Source organism: Merops nubicus, unplaced genomic scaffold, assembly GCF_000691845.1.
Source record: "Merops nubicus isolate BGI_N331 unplaced genomic scaffold, ASM69184v1 scaffold21788, whole genome shotgun sequence".
NCBI lineage: Eukaryota > Metazoa > Chordata > Aves > Coraciiformes > Meropidae > Merops > Merops nubicus.
Window position 1 is genome coordinate 24,110 of NW_008624753.1, and position 15,820 is coordinate 39,929.

The 15,820-nt window shown below is 40.8% G+C and overlaps 1 protein-coding gene across 1 annotated transcript in view; it reads left to right on the top strand.

Moving 5' to 3' along the window:
• The window catches only part of PPARGC1A (peroxisome proliferator-activated receptor gamma, coactivator 1 alpha), a gene marked incomplete at its 3' end in the record, with an annotated part of 45,715 nt that overhangs the window by 19,237 nt on the left and 10,658 nt on the right, over window positions 1-15,820 (top strand). Inside the window, exons 3-5 of the mRNA XM_008945436.1 lie at window positions 10,023-10,217; window positions 11,176-11,298; window positions 12,290-12,494. Coding sequence (XP_008943684.1) covers window positions 10,023-10,217; window positions 11,176-11,298; window positions 12,290-12,494 — 523 coding nt within the window. The remainder of the gene's footprint in view (window positions 1-10,022; window positions 10,218-11,175; window positions 11,299-12,289; window positions 12,495-15,820) is intronic.

The following is a 15,820-nucleotide window of genomic DNA, read 5'->3' on the forward strand; positions in this document are numbered from 1 at the left end:
GTCTACCACATTGTAGGCAAGATGAACCTAAGTAATTTTTAAACTCATCTTCTTAGTCACAGTAATGTAGTGCTCAGCTGCCAAACTCATTTGATAAGAAGGAAGAATTAGCCTTTACTGGCCTCTGGACTACAATTAGTCCTTGTACAGGTTGGTACAGATACAGTATACAGGAGCTGCTTCTCTCAGCTTCAGCATCAACGTATCTGAAGAGCAGAGGACCATGTCCCCAGCTAGCATAAATATACATAGCTAGCTCCTCAGGCAGATTAAAACTTGTGGAGAGGCCCTGGCATACGGTGACTGAACATCTTGGCCCAAGTTCTTTTTATTTTGGTTACTAGCAGGACTAAATAGGCATACCCCAAATTATTCAATATAGATACTGTGGCAGCATCTCAAAGCCCAGTTGTGAATCCGGACACTATTGTGACAGGATTTGTATGAACACATAGCAAAAAGACAGTCCATGCCTACAGGAACTTATGACCTCATTAATAGTGATATTTAGTGCATTGATAAGTACAGATGGACTTCACTGCCTATTATGGGTTATTTTTAAAAATGCCCAGGTTGATTTTAACCATTTCTCATGAAAAAGGGACTAAACATAAGTGCCTAAAAAAACAAAACAAAACAAAACAAAAACAAAGAAAACACCATCTTTTACATTGTACAGTTGGAGGGCTGATGACCAGGAACACATACTAGCAGAGAATGAGCAATATCTTTAGTTTTGACTAAGAAATAAATAGAAGAGAGTGGGAACTATAGCATGCACCACAGTATGAATGTGGTACATAAGTCTGCTAGGCTAGTTGAGGGTAAAAGAACAAAGTAGCTTGTTAACTAGCAAATTAGTTTTACATTTTAGTGTCAACCCCATTCTATCAACATTATCTGTGAAGACTAGGGAGCTCCAGGAAACTTAAAACCAAGCCAAGAGTGGATGTGTTCTGGAGGAGGCTTTGCAGCAGATAGCTCTTCTGTTTGGTTTTCTTTTAATGTTTTCTGTTTAAAAATTACTCTCTCTAGTTTACTATTTATTTGCATACACAAAATTGCATTGAAAGAACGTTGAAGTCTTAGTACCTAGTGACACATCAAGAAAATACATAGTTAAGGATATTATGAGACGTCTAAACAAATCTAAATGCTTAACTGGTGGAAAATTCAGACACTTTTCCACATCCTGGAGAGTGTCCTTGGTGATTCTAGGGATTTACCAGGATGCACTGTTCAATAACTGCTTTTTGAGGCAAGGGCTTATTTGCCTGCTGGTATAAGCTTACGTTTTGTTTTCATGGGACTGTAAAAGGTAACAGAAAAGCCTGGCAAAATGCACCTGTGATCTGTGCTGTATTAAGGCCTATATCTGTTAACACCTTCCTTACTGTGGCATCTTCCACATTTTCCCTTGCTGCTTCAGGACACTCACAGTACAGGTACCTGTGCACTATCTTTGGTTATCTACCTGAACTGCCTCCGTAAATGGTATGTATGTCACTCAGGATGTCTGCTGGTACACAGCAAGAAGATGTTGGAACCATTGCTGTGACACTTAAAGACAGGAGTATAGCTACATACATAAAATATACATAGTAAATGCATCTTTAGCCTTGTAAATAAGTTTTTATGTTGGGTCTGAATAAACTCTTTCAGCCAGCTCATACCAGATGGCAGCCTTCCAGTTGGATCACAGTAAAAACCGATGGGAAGCCCAGATGTATTAATTCATTCATGCAGCAGGTCTAAGGAAAAACAGTGTTTTCCTTCATGTGAGACATGACTTGTGTTTGTCGTACCTGTTCAACATTTATGGTCGTAGGTTTGATGAAGCTGAACATGCTGAAAAATGAGAACATCATAAAAAGAATTTAATGAAGTTGATACTTTACAAATGCTAATTTCCTGGTCAAATTAAATTCCAATTTTCTAGCAGAAAAAGCACCAGATAGAAGTATCCTATTTTTCTGTTTAAAAAGGTATTTTTGAGTGTGTGTTCTGTTTGCACAAAACTCAGTCTCCACATAATTGAAAAAAATTTAAAATCTGTGTAAACTCTCCTCTGCTATATTGTATATAATTTTACCCTTAAATTTATATTTGTGTAGAGTCATAAACCTTTAGATAGAAGTAGGGATTATGATAAACATCGTGACACATCCAATATAATTAAAACTAAAGCAAATGCAACACTGAAATAGAGAATGAACAAAAGTGACAGGATACTGCTTTGTAGTTTGCAAAGGATGGATCTATGCTATCACTCAAGTGCATTTTTAGAGGTGTCTGTCATTATCAAGAGGAAAAAAGTTTTTACATCATTTACATGTATGAAGTGTAATCACTGCAAAAAATATGTAGCTCTGTTTCTTATTTATTTCTTCAGAACATGCCATGCTGCCTAACGAAGGCGTATGAATGTTGAAAAATTTTATGTCAGGACAGACGGAGATTAGTGTGGGCATGTACCATAAATCAAGCAAATAAATAAATCTGAGCAAGCAGTGTTTGAATATTTGAACTGAAATACTGCTGACACCATCACTGAAAGCTGTGCAACAAGGAGAGTCCCAAACTTCTTCCCTACCTGGTGCTGTAGCCTGTAGCCTGTAGCCTTCCTCTCCCTGCCTCGATCTTTTTGCAGTACCCATTCCCCATTAGAGCTTGTCTGGATTGGGACCCTCGGTCAGAAACTGTGACTCTTTATGCTCATTTGTATTTTAGGTGCCTTATAATAACTAAAATTCTCTATCTGAGTTGTTGCTCAGGATCATACCACAGGCATGAATGACTGCCTGTAAAAGGGGAAGTGTAGGAGGTGCTCTGTGCTGCTGCGGGGGGAAGGTGCTGGCTGGTGGGCTCAGAAGGCAGCCTGCATACCCTCTCACACCCCAGGCAGTGAGCTGCTCAGGCAGGTTGGGCTGCCTGTCCTCCATCCGCAGCAGCAGCTCTCTGCTTACCCCTGCCTCCTCACCAGAGCTGGCAGCAAACTTACTTCACCCCCACCTCCCACACCATCCCTTTGCTTCTCTGGCCATCTTGCACTGTGAGAGAAAAATCTCAGCCTGCCTTTTATCTGTGGCACTTCGTCAGGCTCTTCCTCCCCTTTGCAGTTCTGCCATTTCCCTGCTCTTGTTTTTCCCTACTGGAGGTATAGATAGAATTTTGTTCGGTGATGTGTAGCTCTGCCCAAACCTAGCCCACCACAGGCTGGACAAGACATGCCAAATCTTCTGCTGCAGTTCCCCCCGTAATCCTTTTACAGTGTCAACTCCTGTACAAATTGAAAAGCTGCTCTGGTGAGCTAACCTGGTCCAAAACATAGGTAATGCATTTGTTTAGCAATCAGCAGATCAGCTTCCGTAGTCGGTAAATGTTGAGGCCCAGAATGCTGAAAAGGTGAGTTCCTTTCAGGTGTTTTCTCAATATTGTGCTCAGCATCAAGTATAAATTCAATAGAGTGACCTTTTGATAGAGTCAAATTGACTCTATTTCCAAAGATTCTGTGGTTTCAAGTACCATAAATTTTTGATATTGAGTCTACCACCAGTACATTGATTCCAGCACAGAAATATCTTATCATTGGTCCCCTTAACACAGTGAGCAGCACAATAGCTTGTTCTCAGATGACTTTTTGTTTTGTCTTTTCCCCAGAATCAAAGATTACTATCATAGAGGGGAATGATGAAGTTTACACAAATAAAATCGGACTGGGTTGAAAAATGTGAATGAATTTTGGCCAGAAGTTGTAAAAGGAGTTACAAGTTGCTAGCTGGTTCCTCAGTTTGTGAGATGAATAGGTCAATTAGTAGCTCTTCAGTTTATTAGAAACTTAATCGCCAGGCTGTAATGGAAACTTCTGAACTGCAACAACTTGTTAGAAGCAATAAAAAAAGAGACTTTGTGGTAAAAGAATATTTAGCAGGAGCAGACAGGTTAGATTTTTCACCTGAAAAGACAGTCCATGTCAGAGGAGCTATGGCAGCATCCCTTTGGGTAGTGAAGGACATGTTCTTGAGGAAAACCCTATTTACAAATGGTCTGTGCCATGGTTTTGTGATGCTTTAATCCCAGATACTTGATAGAAGTTTTACAATGTCAGGTGAGAGCGTCTCTTGAGAAAGTAACCTGAATTCAGTTACCAAGATTAAACATGAGGACTTTTTGAAACTAGAAATATACACCATGTAGAGTATATGAATAATAATAAATGTTGTTGCTTTTATGTTGCTATACCCTGGAGAAGGGAGGTGTGGAATGCATGCTGCAGGTGCTCTTGTCTCCTTCAGCCTGCAGACCTTGCACAGGTCCTTCTTGCAGTGCCATAATGTGCCTGGAAGTGATGCTGGGAGTTTGTTCCACTCCAGGGGCCTGGCTCTGGAAGTTAAGCATTGCAGTACCTGCATTGTGTATTGTTACACTATTTACTTAATGTCATTTTGGGGGAGAGTGGCATGTCAGAGCGTATTGCTTCAAATCTGTACAATGTCTCCTGAAATCCAGCTGGAGTGAAGCTTCCACATAAATATGGGGATGTGTTCAGGCCTACAGATGAGGAGGATCCGTGGTCCTTATGCTGGCCAATGGGACCGCCGAAGTCGGAAGGCAAGCTCTGAATCCAAGTGGTCTTTGCCTACAGTGCACGTGAGGACTACGAGTATTTCTGTCTTGTTTCCTTCCCATACCCTAAAGGCATTTGCACAGGGGTGGTGATAATTAATCCCCACATTTCTACTACATATAAAGAAACCTAGCTGTAATTTTCTCCTAGTGGGACTCCATTTTGTTTTTAAAGATAATTGATAGCTCTGGACTTAAGCATTTCAATTACGGGAGTGTCTCTTGGGGACCAGACTAACAGACCTTGGAAAAACGTTCTAATGCAAATGCATCATGTGGATTTTTACTGTAAGACAGGGCAGGACGCCTAAGGATTTGCAAAGCAGCTGAACAGTAAAACAAAGGCTGAAATACTTCTCAAAATATATAATGGCATGGGACTGGTTATGAGGAGGTAGGATGGGAAAAGTGGTTCTCCACTTGGACCACTGATTCCTCTTTGGCCTTGGGAGAAAATACTGCCAGGTACAGCGAGCTCTAAGTCAAGGAGAAGGAGGCACTTGCCTTGGACAGCACACTGAAAAGGCAACAAAATCACCATGACAGCACTGTCTGTGCTGGTGCTGTGGCAGGTTGGCTCCTTCTGTTCCACAAGAGGGAAAGCTTGGGCTGTAATTCTTCCTGTTCACCATCCCTGACCTCAGATCTCTTTTTTTGCTGGCAGGAGTGGGAAGACCAGCCTGCATCCTATTGCTTTCACTCCTACTACCTTCCCTGTGCTTCTGCCCAGCCTGTGGCAAAGCTTGGTTTGTGGGGCCAGGGCTGAGATACCATCTGCCCCTACTCATGCATGTTTGTTGACAGGAGGTGCTCAGGGCTGTGGTGGTGCTAGTGAGCTTTTTGGTCCCTCTGTGTCCTATGTGCAAAAAGGGATGAATCTGTACCCCTCAGTTCTCCTACTGGTGTGAATCTTAAGGACGTTCTTATTCCAAAAATGTGTCATTAAGGAATTAAATCCTGTTGGAAGTCCCAGATGTGCTCACAAGCCGTTGTGTGCTTTTGAAAGTAATGCTATAATGTATTAATATCTTTAGATCACTTGAATATTTTCAGCTGGAGGAACATCTTTTATTTTCTTTGTTAATTGTGCTATGAATAGATCTTAGGCTACTGAGGAGAAATGAGTCGCTGTGTTGAAATGGTGATCCCTTGTGAGTTCACATGTACACCTGGCTGCTCTGAATTGCTTACCAAGCTGGGCTGCTGGAGCAGTGACAACTTCTACCAGCTGTAGATCTGTCCCAAAGTTTCCTGGGCTTTTTACAAAAATGTGGCAAACTGCCACAGCTCCCTGATCCTCAGGGCTGTCGATTAATGCCGCAGTTCAGACCCCAGTCTTTCAGTATTAAGCAAGATGGGCCCGTGCACTGTTCAGACTATCGATAAAGAAACTTTAGAGCATCATCATCATCATTCATTAGCTGATTTCACTCCTCGAGATACAGTAACCAAAAGCTGTGCATATATCACAAGTGAAAGGTGGAGGGAGTCAACCAGAGAGATGCTACTGGAAGATACTAATAACGTTTGGAAAAGATCTAAATGATGGGCCAGATCCTTTTCTGGAGTGAATCAGCATACCTGAGCTGACTGCAGGAGAGCTACAGTGCAGTCCTGGGTCTGGACCTCTGCACACTGGCTTCAAGATTTTCAAAAAGCGATTGGTGCAAGGGAAAGACAAGGTGGCTGAGTCTCCATTACAGCTCAGCCTTGGGCATCTGCAGTGGGACTGCTGGCAACTAACATGTATTATAGACATGAAGTGCTGGCCACGAGGTGAACCCATCTCCATCAATAGGCAGAATAAACAAAGGAGAAAGAATTATCAGGGGTAGTGGATTTAAATACCTTTGTGTGGGTAAATTATAAACTCATTTCTTACAGCTTTTCACTGGCCAAAGAGAGAGTATCTCTGGAGACATTTTACTGAAGGCAGAAACCCAGTTAGAATAAGATTGTTATGCAACTAATAAAGTGTTTTCAGACAGAGAATTATTTTTGGTGCTGTAGAAATATTAAAGCATTAAAGCAAAACATGTAAAAGCAGGGAAGAGCACAGTTCCAAACTTCTTGTGATTTTCAGGTTCCTAGATCACCCATCTTTGAGGACTGGCAGTTTGCAGCACTGGCTTTCCCTGTTGCATTTGCCCATGTGCAGTGACACCAGTGCCTAATCTTACTTCTTTTCAGGGTTAATGCCTTTCTGGATACACTAGAAACTTTTGCTGTCAGAAACACGGAAGTGTATGCACTCAGTGACGTGTTCTGGTTCCTGCCTCCTTCAGCTGGGGCCAAACTCACAGGAGTCAAAACCCCCCTGGCCCCATGTCTTTATGTTAAACTAGCAACCAAGGATGTTAAGAAATTCACACGGTATGGCTGGGAAGTGATGCATAACTGCTTCTACATTAAAACAAGCCATTATTTAACAAGATGCAGTTACTATGAGTTGTTTTCCTAAGTGTTTAATAATTGCGTGTACTTGCTGTGCAGCTTTATGTTCAGATTATCCTCCACTCCTTTTTCGTACAGACTGTAGTTCACTTAGGTGGTGTAAATACTTAAGGTCTCCTCCCTTAGAAGCAAACCCTTTCAGTGTGACCCTGCTTTGAAGTTAGGGACTCAGTGGACTGAGTTCCTAAGACCACACGGCACATCCTCTGACCTCACTGGAGATCAGAGGTGCTCAGCTCCTCCTGATTCACCGAGCCTGTGTGCAGGGTGGATGCCAGTCTGAAAAGTGAGCTTCTGTGGTGACAGTGCTGAAACCGTGAAAGAGCCTGCATTTGGCCATGGCGTTGCTTCTCCCCAGTGCTGTCAACACCAAGACTCAGGTTGTGATAGCAAAGCAGAAAGCTGCTGCTTCAGTGATTATTGCTCAGACGTTGATACACCCGACCGCCTCTCCCCTCAGCACCATTTCTGCTGTATCTAATAATTGTGTTTCTTTATACACAGTAATTTAGGACAATTAGAAGCAATAGCATAGTTAAACCTTTAAAAGGTTATCTAGCAATGTCATTTTCTTGACTAATGTGTTCCTTCTGCCATGTCGTTTGTGAATAGACATGTGTTAGCCAGCTAGTGTGCTTCATCTGTGGTGACTTTGATTTATTTGCTCTGTAAATTGGGACTGAAGCAATAATGGAAAGTGACATTAATTGTTTAAGAGAGTCCTCTTTGTCACATCCTCTGCTTTCTCTGGGGTGTTTGAATGTTGAAACTTGTACAAAACTAATTGAAATTGCTGTGATGAGGACCAGTGTCCACTCAACTTTCTGTTCTTGAATGTCAGCGCACTTGACTGTCTGTTTAAAGCACAAGAGCTGAGCAGCTAACAGCAAATATCAGGGTTTCTTCTGGCATGCTATTATTGAAAAAGGCATTCCCCCTTAGAAATAGTAACACTTCCAGCTTTGTTGTCAGTTTTATAAGCTGCAGGGCTCAGTAAGGGGTGGGAGGGTGGTGGTATGCCCCACCAGCCAAACTTACTGGAGAAGATTGTGGTGTGGGGCGGGAGGTCAGGCAGCCAGACTGCCCCACGTCCACCCCGAGGTTGAGGGCTGGCCTGCGAGGGGCTTGAAATGCCATTGGAAAAAAAGGCAGTGCTTTGGTACATTACAAAGCGATTTTTTTTCCCAGTAATGCCTTTTGGTGCTTTTCTAGAGGTGACAACATAATTTTTGTCTTTTACTTTCAAAGAAGAGCTGGATTTGGAGAGTGGTTTTATTTGCAAAGTGGCTCCCCTCTGCTTATTTCCATCCCCTGCACACCAAATTATCACAGCCCTGTGCATGTGTCTGCTTGGTCTGATGGAAAGCACCAGATACCAGAGCTGAGGCTCTTTTTCTCAGTGGCCAAGCCCCTTTTGGCCTTTTAAGTAAACGCTTCTCCTTAGTGTTAGCTTTGCCTGGGTGTTATTTGTTTCTCGAGGATGATGCTGTAAGCACCAGCACATTCTGTGCTCTGCTATAGCTTTCTAGCTGGAAGGCAGAATTTTTCTGTAAGAAGCCGTGAGGTGTGATGTGGCAGAAAAACCTGGCAGGAGCAATTATCTGTGTGGTTTATGGGCATCTCCGTTCAGAGTCTAGTAGGTAAAAGCATTACTGAGAAAAGTCATGCTAAGGGGATACTCAGATTCACTTGGTCCATTTTTTTTTTTTTTTTCTGAGATGTGACTGGCAATGTTTTGTTGTTTTTAAGCTTTTTTTCCCTTGGTTTGTTTGTCTGTCTTACTGGTATATTCCCTGCTAGTTCACTTTTAAACAGTGAGATTTGAACTTAGCTGAAACCTCTTCACAGTATGAGCCTGGAGCACCATGAACCACTTCCAAGCTGGTGGGAAAACTCCCAATTTGATATCAGTGAAAGGCTTTTCATTTACTTTAATAGCACTAGGATCAGCCTAGGAATCCTAGATAATTGATCTGTCAAGATCAATTTCCAATCTTTCTGAAAAATAAATATAATGATATTTATAAAATTCTATTCTACAGAGCTCTTAGTACTCAAAAAAAAAAGTGTACTTTAATAGACAGTAGGGACTATATTTCATGTAAAAAAACTGAGAGTCATTTAAATTTACTCAATTTGACAAAAAGAAGTCTTGAAATAAGATATCTAATATAAATTAACATTGCAGCCACACCTGATTAGGAATTAATCTGCTTTTTATAATTGCAGTCTGAGTTAGATAAATGCATACAATAGTCGTACTGAGCACTCAAACAACGTAACTCCAAAGGACCACTTCAAAGGCGACCTGCCTGATACATTTCTTTAAAGGAAACCCAAAGAGCCTGCCATTCTCAGTATGGGTCCTGATGGCCAGTCATTCCAAAACGCTCAGGAATGAGAAGTTGTTTGGGTTGGATCAAAGGTTTCCAGAAGTATGGAAGGGAGACCCTTTCTCAGTTACACTGGGCTGCGTATGTGAGCAAGGTTTTTCGAATTTCACTGGTGGTTCTTTTAGGTCTTCTGATTACCTGTCTTATTCTCCGATTCTTGTGATTTTGTCAGGTCAATTAGCTGGTGTTTAGTGTTGAAAAGAGAAAGAGAGAGACAGCCTGGGCTGACACCATAGTTAGGTGTCAGCAGCTTAGGCACATCCTGTAATACAATCCCTGGGTGATTACTTCTCATTGTTAACACCGGATTTAAAAAAAAAAAAAAAAAAAGAATCGTAGGAGAAAAGTAAACTAGAGCAATGCAATGCAAGTACAAAGAGATTTCTCCTGAAAGCAGAGACGGATAATTTTATTGACCTTAATTGCGCTGTTGGAGGTTACTGTTTGAAGGGCTGGTTTAGCAGTATTGCGACTGCTTTTTCACAGACAGAGGCAGAGGTTTGTCCTTTTCTCACCTGGTTCCGCTTTTTCTTTTGTCCCTTCCCACAGAAGATAGACGAAGAGAGTGAGGCAAACTTGCTGGCCGTTCTCACTGAAACACTGGACAGCATCCCTGTGGACGAGGATGGATTGCCCTCCTTTGACGCACTGACAGATGGAGATGTGACCAACGACAATGCCGTTAGCCCTTCCCCAGTGCCCGACGGCACCCCTCCGACTCAGGAGGCAGAAGAGCCGTCTCTAGTAAGAACCCTTCCTACTGTTTAACAGGAATTGGATGTGCCTCTGGCAACCCGCTGCATGGGTATGATGTAGTCACAGTAAGGTCTGGACTTTTCATTTAGACTGGAAAGGAAAATCAAATAAAAAAAAATGAAAATTAAGCAGGGGGAAAAAAAACACACACCAAATACTATAGTATGACTAATAAGACAATCTATTAAAAAGTGTGTTGAAGAGATTGTTTTTGAGATTCTTGTGCTAATAGCTGACATTTTCTGTTCAAACAAGTCAGGGCTATGTTTTTTAATTCATATTTCATTTCTCAGGGCTCTTTTTATATGTATGTTTAGATATTGCTTTCGGTGATCTGCAAAGAAAGACCCATTGAGTCTCCTTGGATGTGGGGTTTATTTTGTGCCTTTAACATTGATTTGACCAGTAAGCACCAGTTTGGTGCTAATCGGGGCAAAACTGAACCTTGGGTGAGGATGCAGATGAAACCTCATATGCATTTTGCTCAGGAAAACCAGTTTGAGATGTGATTCTGTTTCTGCTGAAAGCCCCTTATCACTGCCTTCTGCAGAAGCAGAGCCAGATACCCGCATCTTGACACTGTATCCATTAGTCTGTTGAAGTTCAGGTGTCTGTTTAGATCAGAGGCCTCTTCTGTCCAACAGATTGCCGAGAATTTTGTTCTGCTGTGAATTCAGGAATCCAAGCCCCCTGTCGTTTCTGCTTGCCCCACAGCATACTGCAGTAAAGGGAGCAGACATGTGCCACCGAGCCAGGAGAAAATGATACCTGTTTGCTCTAGGGAATACTGAGCCCTTCTTTCTGTTTTAGTGTACTTTGCTTGGTGAAACTGATATAGCTAATATTAAATAACTATGCAAAAAAGTGTAGATAAGTAATTTGAATCCATAAAGATGCATAACTTTACTCTTTTCCTTCCACCTCCCTTTCCCTGATGTGTTTGTAGCTCAAGAAGCTCTTGCTGGCTCCAGCCAACACTCAGCTAAATTACAATGAATGCAGTGGTCTCAGCACGCAAAACCATGCAAACACTAATCACAGGATCAGAACAAGCCCTGTGGTTGTTAAGGTACAAACTTAAATTTTGTAATAAGGGGGGAAAAAAAAAAGAAAAAATGAAATATGTGTGTAACAAGGTCTTTTATGCTTTCAGCAACCAACCAAGCAGTAGATCTATATGTATTGTATTAATCTGCCTACTGTCTTGCAACTGCTTTAAAAAAACAAATGTGAACAGATTATAGACTGGGTTCCAGAAAATCACCTGAACTCCTTTATGCTCTGAATATTTCATTTATGCCTTTTTTTTTTTTTTTTTTTTTTTTTTTTTTTTTTTTTTTTTTTTTTTGGCTTGGCAGAGTTCAGTTGTAGTCCCACTGTCTGTTACTCTTGCCTACTTTATAGATACACAGAGTAGTAGAGGGTACAATAAAATTTGCTGATGGACTGGTGTTGTTTGTGAGTGACTCCAGGATGCAGGAATTGCCATTTTACCAGCTGTCTGAGCTAAGAAAAATGACACACTGGATTCTTGGCAAAAGATGTGTATCAGCCATTAATTGGCTAGAATGGGGACTCTGACATAATTCTTTTAGCAGGCAGTTTTAAACAATGTTTGTCTTGCTGTTCACTGTAACTGAAAACGGAGCGTTTAGGGGTACTTAAGAGAGTTGTGAATACTGGGCTCAAGCGATCAGCAGCAAATTAAGGTTTAAACCAGCTTATTTTTTTGTTCACACTAAAGGTGCTGTAGGGTCTTGTTAGTTACATGTTGCTGAGTAGGAACATTGAAATGTAGGAGAAATGAAATAAAAAGCTGCATAAATGTCATTTAGGAACTTTAAATGTAATTTTCTTTCCTTGTTCTGCAAACAATTATTCACAGCTCATAGATCTAGTACACTTAGACTGAACACTTCATTGAAAACCTCATCTCTTCAGAAAACTTATATCCATTCTGATAAGGTTCAGCTCACTAATTTTAGCTTTGCTATTTTGTTTTATTTTGTTTTGTTTTATTTTTTTTTTTATTATTTATTTTATTTTACTGTGTTTTTAAGACTGAGAACTCATGGAGCAATAAAGCAAAGAGCATTTGTCAACAGCAAAAGCCTCAAAGACGTCCTTGCTCTGAACTTCTCAAGTATCTGACTACAAATGATGACCCTCCTCAGACCAAACCAGCAGAGAACAGGAACAGCAGCAAAGAGAAATGCACCTCCAAAAGGAAGCCACATCTGCAGTCTCAGACAAATCATCTGCAAGGTAGGTATGGGACTGCAGAACACAGCTTTGTTACCAGCAATAATGCCAGGAAGCTGTAGTACAACGTTTGTGAATGCCTTCAGTACCTCTTCTTTTCTTTGGATTAGTATTAGAAATCCAGCATCTGTGTAGGGAGAATTTAAAAACAGCGTAATGAAGTTAGAATTAGTTAGCTAGATTCAGTTTTTAAGCTATTTTAATCCTGTCTCTATTGCCCCTAGCTGCAGAAAAATAATCTCAGGGGAAAGAGAAGTTTAAAGAATACCACATGTTAATATACCAGGCTAGCTGGAGATACATATTCACAGAGTACTGTACCACTAAGAAATCATTATGCTCCTAAACAAGCTGGGCAGGCCAGTTCATTAGTGAGCTTCTTTCTTTTTTGCTAGAGTAAAACTGAAGGCATTGTTAACCTGCCACATAGTCCTTAAGAGACAATAAATAGTGCTCTCACTGCTACAGAGAGAGCAATAAATGTGTCATTCCTGTTAAAGCTGGAATGCCAGTTTGTAATTTTATTTTGTAAATAGTTGAAAGTTTAGCTGCCATCCTGATTTTTCTCTTTTTAGGTTCTTTATGGCCAAAACTAAACATTTGTAATGACTTTTAGTATCCCCCGATGCGTAAAGAACTGGTGTATATTACAAGTACCTTCTGTGACAGAGATGCAAGAACTTAAAGCCCCCTCTCTCACTTTCTCTCCCTCTCTTCCCCGCCTGTTTTCCCCAGATAAAGCTCTAAAAGTTAACAAGACTAAAGGGAGCTTGTTTTAAAGTTACCGTTACTTTAAAATGCATCTATGTATACATATTGGCCTGGCAATCTAGAAAGCCAGATCTCAGTCTCGGTCACAACAGTGTGAATCCTGGATGACTCCACTAAAGTCAGTGGAAGTTATCTGGCTGCAAGAGAGATCAGGATATGACCCTAAATGTGGTGGTGTGGTATTTTTAAAGCAAACACCTTTAAACTGTATGGGTTTTTTTTTCTTCTTTCCCCTCACACCTCTCCCAGCATTTTTAGCCCACATCAAATCTAACTTTTCACTTTTGATAGGTGGTATAGTCAAGCTTAGTGAAAGTGATCTTCTCTTCCCACCACTAAGTACCCTTCTCACAGCTGTACATGAAGTATAGTTTTCCCCATTCTGATCTCAAATTCTCTGAACAATGATTCTTATAAGGAAGGAATCCGACTGCCCCTAGAGCTTCTTGGATGCAAACTGCCACCCCTTCTGGATGGCTTCAGCAGTTTGCTTCACAGCAAATCCAGACTGAACTGTACCTGTGAAACCTGGGTCTCATACTGCAGTGGTACCAAAACACAGACCTGCCAGAAGCTACAGAGGGCTTGATAAACATTGTTTCATGTTAAGGTGGTGCGTGATGAGGTATGTTGTATATAACATGCTACATGCACACGTATGTTCTATGCATAGATAGATACATGTGCACACACTCATAAATACAGATTATAGGATCTTCCTATTCAGATCAGAGCTGTGTTTTTTTTCCCCACGTGAGACAGTTGCGTAGATTCAGTGCAAAAAAGCAGAGCATGTTGGGTTGTGGAGACAGCAGGAAAAGAGAGGTTAGGGAAGTCCAAAGGGATATGTAGCTAATCTACCAATGTTTAACAGGTGATGGTGACTTTGGTGGTATTGTAGGTGAAACTGCAGGCGGAGAGGAATCACGCTTTTCTTTAATTCCTGCAGTTTAATTTACAGGCTTCTGAAATGTTGTTTTTTCATCAAATTGTTCTCATACACCAATATATGATTTCGGTATCAATGGATCTGCATATAATACAAATACGAGAATATAATGCTTTCAGTTTGGATAGTTAATTAATGCAGAATCAACCTTGCACATCTAACTGATATTTGCAGACCTGCAGTCATTTGTTCATACATTTAATCAAAAGTAGAAGAAAATTGGCTCCTTCTGTTTTGAAAAATAATCAGGGTCTGATATTTTCTTTTAGAGTTAGGGAAAGCTCACAAAGGATAAGGCAAACGGTACGTTCCTTTAGGGTTAATTTTGCAAACATATTGCAAACCCACGGGAATGTCCACAAACCCATTCATGCCAAAGATCATCTGTGGTTTTGCATTGAAATTTGCCCATGAGGAAACTTAGTTCTTTTGAACCTGAATGTTTTCAATTTACAGGGACAAGCAACTTCATGTGAACCCTTTTTAATAAGAAAAAAGCCCACACCACAGTAGGTCTTGAAACTCTTAATAAACAGGCACCATGGAAAATGATAGAGTCTTGGCTAAATATTTACACTATCAGTAGCTGTATGTGAGGACGAATCCGAGGCAGGAGTGCTGTTTGGTCAAGCCCTTGCCTAGCAATAAGAACACTGATGAGTGTTTTGGTATGTAAATTTCTCAGTGGGAGTGCTCAGTGATATCTGCCTACAATGAATACATAAGAGTGTGGGATAACGGCTTGGTTCGGTGCCCGTCTCTGGCAGATTTGCACTGTGCCTCAGTGCTTCAGAATTTCATATATATATTTTTTGGGGCTATTCTGTGGGACTAAGGAGAGCTAAAATGAGATTTTTGTAGGCTTAAATAGCCCTCACACATTCAACTTCTTGAGAAAGCTTCAACTTAGTAAGAGTATGTAGGTTTTTATCCTCAAAAAAAAGTGGAAGCCTTTGTATAAAACTTTATTCCAGAGCCTTACTGTAGGCTCTAGAGTTTTTAAAGCCAGTTTTACCTCTAGGTAGGCACTGGCAAACACTGGTATCCCTAGAGGTATATAAAATACACATAAAGATGTGTCAGGTTGCATTCAGTCTTAGCACACCGGGTCACTGACAGTGCTGGATCAGACAACTCACTGAGGTGCATCTTCTCACTTTGACGGTGACTTCTGAGGAAGGTGAACCTGAGGTGAACACCTGAGCTTCCATTTCTAACTTTCATATGGGGAGGAGGAGAAACAATATGCATCTCTTGAGAATTGAGTTAATTTTTTTTAAAAAATGTAATATTGCTTCAAGAATGCTCAAGAGCTTATAAAAGTAATCAATTTGCATATAAAATCCTTTAATGTTGATGGGAGCTCCAAGCCTGAAATGAATACGAAATACGCAGTAGTGACACTCTGGACAAAAGATCTGCAGTGCAGGAGTGTTCAAGGGGAACATTTTGTCTTAAGTAATTAATCTGCAGAAGAGATCCCCTGCTGTTGTTCTTGCTACAATGCTCTCTGCGTTTAAACATCAATCTAACTTCTGAAAAGTAAAATTTGCAAGTAATATTATTTTTAATTTTTAAACATTTTAGTGGCAATTAGAGGAATCTTAGT